Below are 12,916 nucleotides of genomic sequence, written 5' to 3'. Positions count from 1 at the left end.
CTCATCATGGTTTGCATAATTTTCCTTATTGTGAAAACAGACAGCACGACTACTTGAGACACAACAAGTTTCCATCACATAGATTTTCTTCAAACTATAAAAAGAAAAGTGTCAGCAGTTCATCTGCTGAAATACTGATCATGTTTCTGAATGAGTTGATTGAACTTTGCATTCATTCAACTCATCAGCTCAAGTTAAGATTTTAAGTTAGAAGAACTCAGTCTGGTTCAACGTCTCGTTCAATTATCAGTTTCACGATAAACTGTGATAAAATTGCAGACAACTAGTATTAAGTTTCAAATTTTAACCATCATATTAATGGCGTTTGATTACTGTGCTTTGAAAATGTCAATATGTCATCAGTCACAACCTACATGATCAATAATAATTGTTATTGACCAATAGTTTTTTCATCTATGTTGCCCTGGCCTGTTTTCAGCACAATCTAACAACCATAATCATGATACCATTTCATCCGTACCTACAGGGCTAAAAGCACAAAACAGTCATAAAATTAATTTGAACACGTTTTCAAGCGCACCTGGGACTCTTCAGACACATGCTGGGTAGATGGGTGGAGGCTACAAGCGACTAAAGCAACAGTAAAAGGTTTTGAAGAGAAAGCAGATGAGAGAAGGGCTGCACCCCTGTGGCCAACACGATCCTAACCACCAAACTTTTACAGTAAATGGATGAGCTGAGGTCAAGATCCTCCGCATCATGATTCCAAAGATATCTGAAAGTTTTTTGTTGTTGTTGTTTACCTCAGTGTTGCAGGTTGCATGGAGACAACCGGGGCATTTTTTGAAAGAACCAGCTGTCTTACCTCACTGTTTAAAAAAGTACTTACAAGCAGATTTTATGACCTGGAATTTGCGTAACCAGAGTTTGTTTCGTAAAGAAAAAAAAAGTTTGCTTGCCTCACTTCAGCTTCAACGTGCTGCGTGGGTAGTCGGTCTCTTTGTTGCACCTCCCTCCTCCGGCTGAATCTAAGCCATGCCCAGATAAATCACTCCCACAGACTGGTAACCTGCACACTGGGGCCGCACACTGGAGAGGAGAGGTTGGTCGGAGCGCGGCACAATATAAAGAACTGCACTGGAACCGACGTCTCTCCGTCCCCTGGTGAAAATCAACTCTGCGTAAGGAGCACCTGTAACCATTAATCCGCAATAATCGAGTGGTTCCTATAATTAAACAGCATGTCCGGCAGCACCATAGCCAGGGTGCTGGTTGCGCTCTGCATCGGGAGCGCGGTGAACTGCATGCCCAAAGGGACGCACAGGAGTCGGCGACAGGCGCAGCAGCATCACGTCCCCGCAGTCTCCCAGGGTAAGTTTTTCCCCTCATTTATTAGTCATAAGAGTGATTTATTCTAGTTCTAAATGTCCACCAGAGGTCACTTGGGGGACTGAAGGGAGGGATGAGATTACAGCTCATTCTGATCGTTTGATTTTTTTTCAGGCGTTGAGATAGAAATTTAATAAGAAACAACTTTCCACATCGTGTCCCATTTAGTCTGTTTGAGCCTTCCTGCATTTTAAGTGACTGGGATCCTCAGTGTAGGTCAGTGGTTCTTAAATAGAGGTCCGGGGACCTCCAGAAGTCCGTGGCACTCTGCCAGGGGGTCTGTAAAAGTTTTCAGATTCCTTCATTTGAAATATTATGACATAAAAGTATATTATTTATTATTTTTTGTAACAGGCTTCAGTCTAGTCTGCCTTTGTTTTATGATTAGACTAAGCAATCATGCATCATCACACAAACAGTTTTATAAGCCTTTGTATATTTTTATTGTATATTTGATATGATCAACTGATTGTTAACCAACTATTAAAGTACTCACCAACTATTGTGATATTTGATTATTTGTTTTGAGTCCTTTTTTAAAAGGAAACATGTCTAAATTCTCTGATTTCAGCTCCTCAAATGTGAATACTTTTTGGTTTATTTACTCTTTTATGACAATAAACTGAATATCTTTGGGTTGTGGATAAAACAAGATTTTTACAGACATCATCTTCGACTTTGGGAAACACTGATCAACATTTTTTTTTACATTTTCTGACATTTTATGGACCAAACAACTAATCAATTAATTGAAGAAAAAATCAGATTGATCAGTAATGAAACTAATTGTTAGTTGCAGCCCCACTGTACATTATTTAAAATAACCAGAATCCACATTTTATTTTATGAATGCACTAAGAGTATATTTTCAATGTCTTATATTTTTCTCCTGAGTTGTTCTTCACATAACTAAGACTGTAAAAACAGTAATAATATGTAAAATTATTCTGAGGGACAAACATGAGCAAATTTTCTTTCTTGCAGGGGGTTAATAGTTGAGAAAAACCTCTGGTTTAGGTTATGTCTTGTGTATTGGGTTGATAAAACACCACAAAATTCATAATCCCTTGTTAATCTCTAATCTTTGGAGTCACTGGATTATCCTCAACCCCAACAACTTTCCTGATCTCCCCAACTTCATCCGTGTGTGAAGGTCAGGGATCAAAGCTTCAGAAAGGACAGAAAAAAAGAAATGTAAAAACACTTGGCTTCAATTTTAAACTTAGGGGGGGGAAATAAAAAGAAGCTCTGTTTCTGGCATGTGAAGTCATGAGATGTGAACAAAGAACATGCCTGGTGGGGGAGACATGGTGAGTAAAAGTGGATATTTTATTCTCCACTGTGTGCAGCTGATTTATTACTCCGCCTTGGGGGCCTTTGAAGTCAAGTTAACACATCCAGGGTCAATTTCACAGAGACGGGTGAAGTCTTGTCCCACAATAGCATGTTTATTCCACTTTAGGGTTTGCTTATTTTGCTATAAAAAGCTTTTGTCTTTTAAGCAGTGCTGGTCTAAGTGTTTCATAGTTATGGTCAGGACTAGACCGCGTTCCAGTGGCTGCATTTGTCTTTCCACTTTGAAAAAGGACACAGTAAGCAGGTACAGTGTTTGTGGGTGTGTGTGCGGGCGGAGTGTGTTTTTGTTCTCCCTCACATTTTCCCTACACTGTGTGTGTTTTGGTGCAGGAGCAAAGGGGGGTGGGTGGGGGGTTTTATTCGATTTCCTGCAGTGCTGCCTGGTGCTCATACCTGCCAACCTGGAGACCTGAAAAATAGGGAGGATTTTAAAGGGGCAGTTCACCCTAAAATCCAAAAGTGCATATTTCCCCCCTAGGCTGTAGCGCTCTTCATCCATATAGATTTTTTTGGTGTGAGTTGCTGAGTTTTGGAGATATCAGCCATAGAGCTGTCTGCCTTCACCTTAATAGAATGTGACTAAATGGCACTAGTCCTGTGGTGCTCGAATAGGGCTGAACAATTATTCCAAATGTTATCAAAATCACAGTTGCAGGAGATCTTTGTTTGGTACAAGTCCTTACAAAAATCACACCATAATGATGTAGCTGTATTGTTGTCCAGGTGGAAACAGTTTCCATTTAAAGTTGTATGGCTTCTACACACTTTAGAGTACCAGGAAAAAAAATTAAAGTGAGGAAATTTGTCATAAATCAGGAAAAAAGAGGCAAAGAGGAGTGAGTAGAGAGGGCACACAAAAACAGGAGTGTCCTGGGAAAACAAGGAGGGTTGACCAAAGGGGTCTCATCAGCTCTATTTTTTTTCTCTGTCTTTTTTTCTACTGTCAGATGGTTGTACAGAGAATGGTCGCCACTACGCCGTTAATGAACAGTGGGAACGGATGTATTTGGGAAGTATCCTGGTCTGTACCTGCCATGGAGTCGCTGGCATCAAGTGCAAAAGCAAACCTGAAGGTTAGTTTGTGTGTTTTGATCTAATTTATTTAAAAGCTCAGTGAGTAAAATGTACAGGGATTCACTGTATTATATATATATATATTTATTCTAAGTATGTTTTTATTGGTGTATAATTACCTAAAAATAAGAATTGTTATGTTTTTGTTACCTTGAGGTGTTTATATCCACAGAGAGAGAAGGTCTGTTGTGTTTCTACAGTTGCCCAAAATGGACAAACCAAACAAAAGCTCTAGATTAGGGCTTAGTATTGTTCTAAAAATATTGATACTGGTACCTCGGTTTTGATACCAGTTCCTTAACAGTATTTTTTCAATACCAAATCATTTTTAACAAAAATAAAATAACATTATACATTTTAGTACAGTTACTGAAAACAAAACAAAACGATGATCCTCGTCTCTGGGCGTGACGTTGTGTTTTTCATGCACGTCTCTTAGACATGTAACATTCAACAGTCAATCACCAGCATTGTTAGATCTTGATACAAGCATCCTGCATGCTTTTTAGGGTTGGGTACCAAAACTGCATATACAACCAGTACCTACAGGACCAGGTCACAATGTAGAATACGGTGCCTCATTTCGGTGCCTCAAACTCAAAATTTATTTTGCTGTACTTTAATCTCTTTTTGGGCATTATTTTTCAGTTGATGCATCATTTAGGTACCGATACCATCATTTTAGCAAAAACCATAATGAATTTTGTGCAGGTTTGCTGCCACCAGGTTCTCTTACATACTTGGAATGGGAAATTGACACAAGGTGTTTGCAATATGCAAGTTCTTACACACTGGTCCTTTAAAATCACGTCCACAAAGCACATATTTTGCCTTATTTCTAGAGCCACAATGATTAATCAAATAATCGATTATTAATTGATTGTTAAATTAATTGGCAACTATTTTGATAATTGGTTTGAGTAATCTTTTAAGAACAAAGTCAAAATTTTTTGATTCTAGCTTCTGCAATGGGAATATTTTCTGCTTCCTTTACTCCTCTAACAATAATTTGTATGTCTTTGGTTTGTGGACAAAACAAGACATTTGATCATGTCTTCTAACATTTTGTAGGCAAACAAAAAATATGAAAATAATCATTAGTTGCAGCCCTGATTACTTTGATAAAACACACAATCAACACACAGCTTCTCCGTTGTTTTCTCCCTGCAGCAGAGGAAAGGTGCTACGATAAGATCAACCGTCAGTCCTACACCGTGGGAGAAACCTATGAGAGGCCCAAGGACGGCATGATCTGGGACTGTACCTGTATCGGCTCCGGGAGGGGCAAGATCAGCTGCACCATTGCCAGTGAGTTTGTGTTTTTGCGTGTGAATTCTACAAGGAGCCGCCCCGCTGCCATTAACTGTTCTAACCCCAGACCACACATCCGAGCTCATGTGTTTCTGTGTTCCCCTGACTGATGCCAGTAAACTGGTTAATCTCCATATTCTCCACAGTTGATTAGCAACTGGTGCCGCGCAGCTGTTGGCAGTTAGCTGTGGGAGGTTAGATAATGGGAGAGATGTCTAAGTGTGTGTTTGTTTCTTTTAGTTTGGTTTCTTTCTGTGAAAACGCATGCGTGCATACTAATGTGTTTTCTAAACTCATCTTTTCTTTTTTTTAATCTGTCTTTCCAGACCGCTGTCATGAGGGAGGGGCTTCGTATAAGATAGGTGACACCTGGAGAAGACCCCACGAAACAGGAGGCTACATGTTGGAGTGTGTCTGCCTGGGTAACGGCAAGGGAGAGTGGACCTGCAAACCTGTCGGTGAGTCAGTCAGGTGACCACTGACCAACACATGACCATATATTCACCTGGTTGGAAAACTGGCTGAATTAATTGCAAGAAAATTTGGGATTATAATTAGTATTATTTTGTATTATTCATTCTCAGTGTTTTTCTAGTCAGTTAATGAATGAATGAACATTATTTTAGGATATATTTTTTCTGTGTTTTGTGCAGAATGTTTGATAAGTGAATTTCTTTTGTTTCCTGCAGCTGAGCGTTGCTATGACAACTCAGCTGGAACATCCTACGTTGTTGGGGAGACATGGGAGAAGCCGTACCAGGGATGGATGGTGGTGGACTGCACCTGTCTGGGAGAGGGAAGTGGACGCATCACATGCACCTCCAGAAGTAAGAAACCCTTTATTTCTCTCTGTCTTTTCATCTCCCCATATTTTTCTAGATTTACTTTTTACCCTAAATCAGGGGTACAAGCATGGACGGCCAATCTACAAAATTAGTTTATGTGTATGCTATATTTGGAATATTTTCATGGATTTGCCTTGCTGTCAAACAGCCTTTTCCAATGGGAAACCAATGTTATATAATGTTTTCTCCAATACAACCAAAGTCCATGGGAAAAATCAGTAATTTTACCTTGCAGAAAACAGGAGTTTCTGGTCTACCGTTGCCACAGTCTGCTAGTTTGTTTGTGTTATTGTGTGACTTCGGTGAGTCTGAAGTACCCTTTTAAAACACAGAAGTCACATAATCACAAAGCCATTCTAACAAATCAAGGCAGCAGTAGATTGGCAATTCCTGTGTACTGCAAGGTAAAATTACTGTTTTTGTAAATGGAGTTTGGTTGAGCGAGGAAAAAGTGATATTTGACTGAGAAAACAGCATTTTCCCATCAGAAAAGGCTGTCTCATGGCAGGGTAAAGACGTAAAAATGGTCTAAATTAAACATACACTTAAACAGATTTTTTTTAAGTTGCTTAAATATGTTTTGCTGCTGACCCTGTCCACTGCAGTATATTGTTTAGCTTCCGACACTGGTACTCCTACTGCTTTTTCAAATTTGGGGTGTGTCGACCGCCATCTACTTTAGCTAATACACTGACTATGGATAAGTACCTCATACACCTTCAAATAATCCGAGCTATCCCTTTTGTTCAGAAACAAACATGGAAAAGTGAGTCATTACAAACCATGCAACAGAAAATTAAACTAATCGGTGCTGAAATGCTGCTGTTTTTGAACATGTCACGTGTCAACACTCATATCAGCTTAATCCTCATTGCATGCCACACACATACAGTCTCTAGCCTTACTGGCAGAACTTAAGTGTAGCTTGTGATTTGTTGGGGGATTTTAACGGGCTGTGGAGAAAATGTTTACCAGTTGTGTTTCCAATTGGACCCATTACTTGCATCCTTAATGATGATGGCTGATGTAACAGATGCAAATGAATGTTATTCCCTGTTGTTGTCACATGCAAGACTTCAGGGTGGCCTTTGACAATTTTGCAAAGGAGGTAATCAATAAATTGTTGACAACTTGTTGAGTACATGCATGATAACAAAGTACAAACATGGAAGCAGCTGGTGGCCAGGAGGAATCATTCCCCACGGAGTCACTGTAGACTTTTACACATGCATTCTCCACATTAACATGAAGGTTGCACCATGTTTTCCACCTCAAAGTTTGCACCAAAATGGCCACATTTACTGACTCACAGTTTCCATCTATTTCTAATTAATTCCTCTCATTAACTTCCTTCCTAGATCGCTGTAACGACCAGGATACTCTGTCCTCCTACCGAATTGGAGATACCTGGACCAAAACAGACGCCCAGGGCCACCAGCTCCAGTGTCTGTGCACAGGGAACGGCAGAGGGGAGTGGAAGTGCGAGCGACATGCGTCACTTCACACCACCGGCCTGGGTGAGAAATGATAATATCCCTCCTGCTCCCTGTGTGGAGATAGGAATGTATACCAGAGACAGATGCTGCGAGGAGGGAGAGATAAGAAGCGCCAAGTGTCCAAGTGTTGAAGTGAGAAAGACGAGCCTTGTAACTCATGATCATGACCTCATGAGAAAGACTGACGGGCAACAGGGAGATGAAGAGAGAGAAATGGAACGTGGGAGAAATGTGGTTGAAGTGATTATTGGGTGTGAGACACATGCCTGTTGTGACAAGGGGACAGTAAAACACTCAAATGTCTTCTTTGTATAGGGCTGATACTCTCCCAATTCGATACTGTCACGATACTTGGGTGTCGATTTCATATAGTAGCATTGCGATCCAGTACTACGATTTATTGCCATATTTGTTTGCTTTTTTAGCACTAGACAAAGACAAAGCTTTGAGCTTTCTGGGGAGGAGTGGGAAGAGAGAAACAACTCACTTCAACCGTATAGACAGTATAATAAATAGGGATTCGGCATATTTAATATACTGTTAGGGCTCCAACTTACTAGTTGGACTGCACTCTAGGGACTGACATATTTCTCCTTTAAGCTGAAGTCAGACAAAGAGCTGTGCTCCAGTAATAGTTGCTTGTTTAATCTCATGTAAATTAATTAAACCGACCCCTCTGTGTTATTTCAGCTCCATCAGTGTCAGTGATTTTACATTTTGGTAATTTTAATGTGGTCAGTTGAAGTTATTGCTGCCTCTGACCTGAATCCTTTGTTAAATTTCAGGCACCGGCTCTCGTGTGATCACTAACATCCAGCCTGCAGTCTACCAGCCGGTCACCACGCCTGAGCATCCCCAGGAGGGACCCTGTCGGGCGGAGACGGGACTGACGTACTTCATCGGCCAGCGCTGGATCAAGAACCAGGGAACCAAACGGATGATCTGCACCTGCCTCGGCAATGGAGTCAGCTGTGAGCAGTGGGGTAAGGAGGTGTCCTTCAGTCTCTACGAACACTTTGAAAATGACATGCACAGTCCACGGATGGCTTAATTTATAATAACGTTGTCACCTGGAAGTTCATCTGTATGAGTTGTATGATAAGACTTGGGGAGCAAACAACCCAACATGTGAATGCAACTGTGTGCCTTCTTCTCTCAGATGGACCAGCTCCAGTGTACGGTGGAAACTCTGGCGGTCAGCCGTGTGTGTTTCCCTTCGTCTACAAGGGGAAGACCTACCACTCCTGTACCTCTGATGGACGCAGCGACGGACAGCTGTGGTGTTCCACCTCCTCCGACTTTGAGACGGACCAGAAATATTCTTTCTGTACAGAGAAGAACGGTGAGGGTGGGAGTTGTGTGGAAATTTTTAAGTGAAATTAGTAGTTGACTTTGTCTTTTTGCTGTTCAAAAAGTCCAAAAGAGTCTTTGTCTCAAAAAACAATCCAGCTAATCCTAATCTCTGGTTGTCACTCAGATACGTAATGCTAGCTAGCATCTAGCATGGAAAAAAGGCAGCTAATCTTGCATGGTAATGTCATTTGTGTGCAAAATAAGACATTTGTCCAACAGTGAACAGTCAGTGAATCTCACATTTTAACTTTTAAACACATGTATAACAGTTTTAAGGTTGACACCTTTAGCATTTTCACGGCTGTAGACTAGCTTGTCCTGTCAGTCTGGGTAGCTAATGTTAGCTCAGACAGTTTACGTTAAAATGCAGAGTTGTCAAACAAATCAATGAGTTATCAAAAGTGTTATGTTTTCAGATGAACATGATTATTTTTGAAAAATAGCCAGCAGAGAACACAACAAGTGTAACATTAGCGTGAGGTAAATTAGTGAATATCTGTAGAAAGAAAAACTATCTTACTAACTGGCTTTTTAGGTTTACTGATAAACTCTAAAAATCTGCTTTTATCTTATGTACGTTTGCCATAAAAACTGGGACTTATATTTGGATTTGGATATTGCCAACTCAAAATGATACCAATTTATATGGTTATTGCGTTTTTTCTTTCAACAGTAATGGTGGCAACACGAGGCGGTAATTCTAACGGTGCTTTGTGCCAGTTCCCCTTCATCTATAATGGCCGAAACTACACTGACTGCACCGCAGAGGGACGCAGAGACGGCATGAAGTGGTGCGGCACCACAACAAACTACGATGTGGAGCAACGTTTTGGGTTCTGTCCCATGGCTGGTAAGTCTGTGTGAGATGTTGTTAAAAATGTAATTCATTAAAAAAAAATAATCTGTCACACACATTGGTTCACATATCACATCACATTTGTTTGTAAGACCGTTGGGTTGCAAATTTTGTGCATTTTCCTGTACCGATAATTGAAAACGCTAACAATCGAGTAATCATTAACAATTATTAAGATACTGAAGGTGCTTTTTTCCATTGCAATTTATTTATTGTCTTGTTTTTCTCATTTGTTTTCTTATCTTAAGTTTAAATTTCCTCAATCTGCCCCACGAAACAATATTCAATGAGGCACAGTTATTACCATTGCCAATAAGACACTTGAGATCATGAACAACTATAATGACCAAATGTCACCGTTGTGTAAATGTTTAATCCATAACATCAGACAGATCTTTGCAGCTCTGCTCTATGCTTTTAAATGCGTCTGCAGCCTGGTATTTTCCCAGCCACGGGGGCCTCTAACGTGATTAGCACCACTAATTGCAGTGTCCCTCCCAGTCTTAAATAGATCAGTTTGTATCTCCGCCCAGTCTGAATCAGCTGAGTTAACATGTCCTTTATTTTAGGAGCTCTCCTTGATGATGAAAAGATTTGATGGGTGACATTATTTAATTTACATAGAAGCCATTATGAGAGTGATGTTGGAGAGGAGTCAGGGCTGATGGCACAGACGACAGCTAATTTACATTTCTAACACCTTTATTTACAGCACAGCCAAATTCCCACTGAAGTCCCTGTAGCCTTGTGAGAAACGTGTCGTTGTGTTGTTTAGGTGCCAATTAGGTCTCCATGGGTAACAAAAGAGGCTGAGGCCAGTGAAACAGCTGGGGGTCATTGACACGCCACTAATGTCTAAAGGAGTAATGAAATGGTAATGATGGTACCAAAGTGCCATTAAACAAAGGGTGTGAACTCAGGTTGTCAAAAGTATTGATACTTCAGCTTCAGTGACTTTTTCTGTACCAGCACTATGCTGTGATGGTTCCTATTTTTTGTCCTTTTCCTATTTCATGTGCTTAGGGCTTTTTTTCTTTTTGTCATGGTATCAAAAGAGCGAACATCACTCTTTAATACTAGTATTGGTATCAAAGTTTAAAATTCTGGTGTCCTGACAATCCTCATATGAACTATAAAAATCTAGATTTATTCAGGTATCAGGGCTAATGTGTGCTGCTGTCTACATGAGCATAATAATCATTTAAAAACCACATAATTATGTCTAGTGTTTACAGTGAGCCTTGAATTTAGTGTGCAGATGGTCAAGTGCAGTCAGCTGTAGCTGCACTGTCAAGCAATATCTGCAAATTGGAAGGTAGCTCTAATTTAAACAAAACCTTTTTTACTTCTATTTATATAAAAGTAGACTTCAAAGTAGACCAGTCTGTTAGTCCACAGGCTGTAAAATTTGGACGGCACACACTGGAAACATCTGCAGGATTTACCTGAGATAAAACAGTCTTTGAATTTTAAGATAAATGGAACACTGGATTTATTTTACCATAAAAACTTTTTTGCAGAGTGGTAAGACAGACAGTCAATCCTTTAACAAGTTCAAATATTTTAAACTTGTTGAACTTTCCTCTGAAGTCAAGAGAGAAGTCCTCTGCTGCAGACAGATGTTTAGAGTTGATACAAGCTCCTGTGGACAGCCTGGAACAGTAATCCTTGTGCTTTTTTAATGATGGATTACAGAAAGTGATGGGATAATATATTGTTTTAAAAACTATAATTTTCTTCAGAATCCCTTTATAGGCTTACACTGTAAAAATGAGAAAACATGTCAAGGCAACTAACTTTAATTGATTTTTGAATTTTTAGCCCAACTCAAACTTTTTTAAGTTTTGAAAAAGTTTTACCAACAAAAATGTTTTGTTGAGATAATTTACTTTTCTTCTTTAGATAAACTTGAATTTTTGAGTTTTAGAAACCCCCCAAAAATTTGTATTTCAAAAAATATTGAGCAAACTCATCAAAGTGAAAGTGAATAGTGGTTAATAATTTAATATTTTTAATAGCAACTATTTAATTTTCAGGCATCCAAATAATGACAGGTTCACAGCTCACTGTGAATAACTTTTACAATACAGTTTTTTGAGGGTTTATAAAAGTCAAAGATTCAAGTTTATCTAAAGAGGAAAAGGAAATGGTCTCAACAAAAGATCAGATGTCTTCTTTAATTCATTTCAAAACCTAAGACTTTTAAAAATCAAGTGAGGACAGTTGTCTTTTTTTTACAGTGTACTTGAGTCCCGGGATCCACCTTCAGGACGACACCCTGTCGTTAAAAAACACACCCTGTCAAGATTTAAAGAAGGGAAAAAAATGTCCTTCATGCCCTTTAGCCAGTGTCGGAGCGTGTTGTCTGTGTTAAACTCGGTCCAGCGGTCAGAGCAGCAGGAGGTCTTTGATATTGACATTAATGACTCCATGGGGGACTGTCAAAACAAACACAGGGCTTGAGATGTTAATGGTGGTGTTTAAAGAACTGTAATGGTCTAAAAGTTTGGCTAATCTGGTGTCTGCCATGTGGGCAACGGTCTCCAGCTGTGAGCCCACACCCAGGGTCCACCTCCATTATGCAAATGGAACCATTTACATTATTAGATCAACAAAAAAAACAGGAACATAATTACTTGTATATCAGTTCCTCTTCAAAGTTTGTATTTTGCACCAAGAAAGCTCACCTCAGTTAGGGTGTCCTAACGTACGATCAGGTGGTTATGAATCTATTTTGCCTGGAGGAAACTGTTTTGGCTGTTGGCTGAAATGTCCAAACAGCCAGTTAAGTTTTAAATAGCTTCTTTCAGAGTCATTAAACCAGTGGTTCAGTTACCCTAAAGGGAAACATCAGCACGTTTTATGTGGATGTCCAGTCAGTGTTAATGGTAAATGTTGTGAAATTGAAGCAATAAATTCCTCAGTGCAGCTATAATCACAGAGAGAACTGAGTTCCTCTGCTGCAAAATCTGTTGTTCTACAGGCTCTTTCAGCTTGGATATCTAGTCTCCATCTCAGAGTAGACAGGGGACTTGCTAGATGAGTATTTTTGCCACTGAACGTTATTAAGGTAATAGCTATAGGCAGGGCTGGACATCAGTTCCAAGAATTTTTAATTTTGATTCTGCTCATCGATTCCTACAACAATTTTCGCTCACGCTAATTTCAAATTAAATTGCGTGCTGTAAACCCCTACCGCACATCAACCTGGATATCTGCCTGCACCTGTAGACATGTCTTCCCATGCAATGCATTAAATCATGAGTCTAACATTA

At 39.7% G+C, this 12,916-nt stretch overlaps 1 protein-coding gene across 1 annotated transcript in view; it reads left to right on the top strand.

Annotated features, from left to right (window-relative positions):
• Nucleotides 1-1,016: 1,016 nt before the first annotated feature.
• Nucleotides 1,017-12,916, top strand: part of LOC146323343 (fibronectin-like) — a 45,255-nt gene continuing 33,355 nt past the window's right edge. Inside the window, exons 1-9 of the mRNA XM_084725532.1 lie at nucleotides 1,017-1,332; nucleotides 3,654-3,779; nucleotides 4,951-5,088; nucleotides 5,418-5,549; nucleotides 5,781-5,918; nucleotides 7,295-7,453; nucleotides 8,218-8,415; nucleotides 8,592-8,774; nucleotides 9,459-9,635. Of these exons, the coding sequence (XP_084581658.1) occupies nucleotides 1,203-1,332; nucleotides 3,654-3,779; nucleotides 4,951-5,088; nucleotides 5,418-5,549; nucleotides 5,781-5,918; nucleotides 7,295-7,453; nucleotides 8,218-8,415; nucleotides 8,592-8,774; nucleotides 9,459-9,635 (1,381 nt within the window). The 5' untranslated portion in view covers nucleotides 1,017-1,202. The remainder of the gene's footprint in view (nucleotides 1,333-3,653; nucleotides 3,780-4,950; nucleotides 5,089-5,417; nucleotides 5,550-5,780; nucleotides 5,919-7,294; nucleotides 7,454-8,217; nucleotides 8,416-8,591; nucleotides 8,775-9,458; nucleotides 9,636-12,916) is intronic.

This window comes from Lutjanus erythropterus, chromosome 8 (assembly GCF_056507025.1).
Source record: "Lutjanus erythropterus isolate fLutEry1 chromosome 8, fLutEry1.hap2, whole genome shotgun sequence".
Classification (NCBI taxonomy): domain Eukaryota; kingdom Metazoa; phylum Chordata; class Actinopteri; order Lutjaniformes; family Lutjanidae; genus Lutjanus; species Lutjanus erythropterus.
This window is presented reverse-complemented; position numbering and strand designations above follow the sequence as displayed.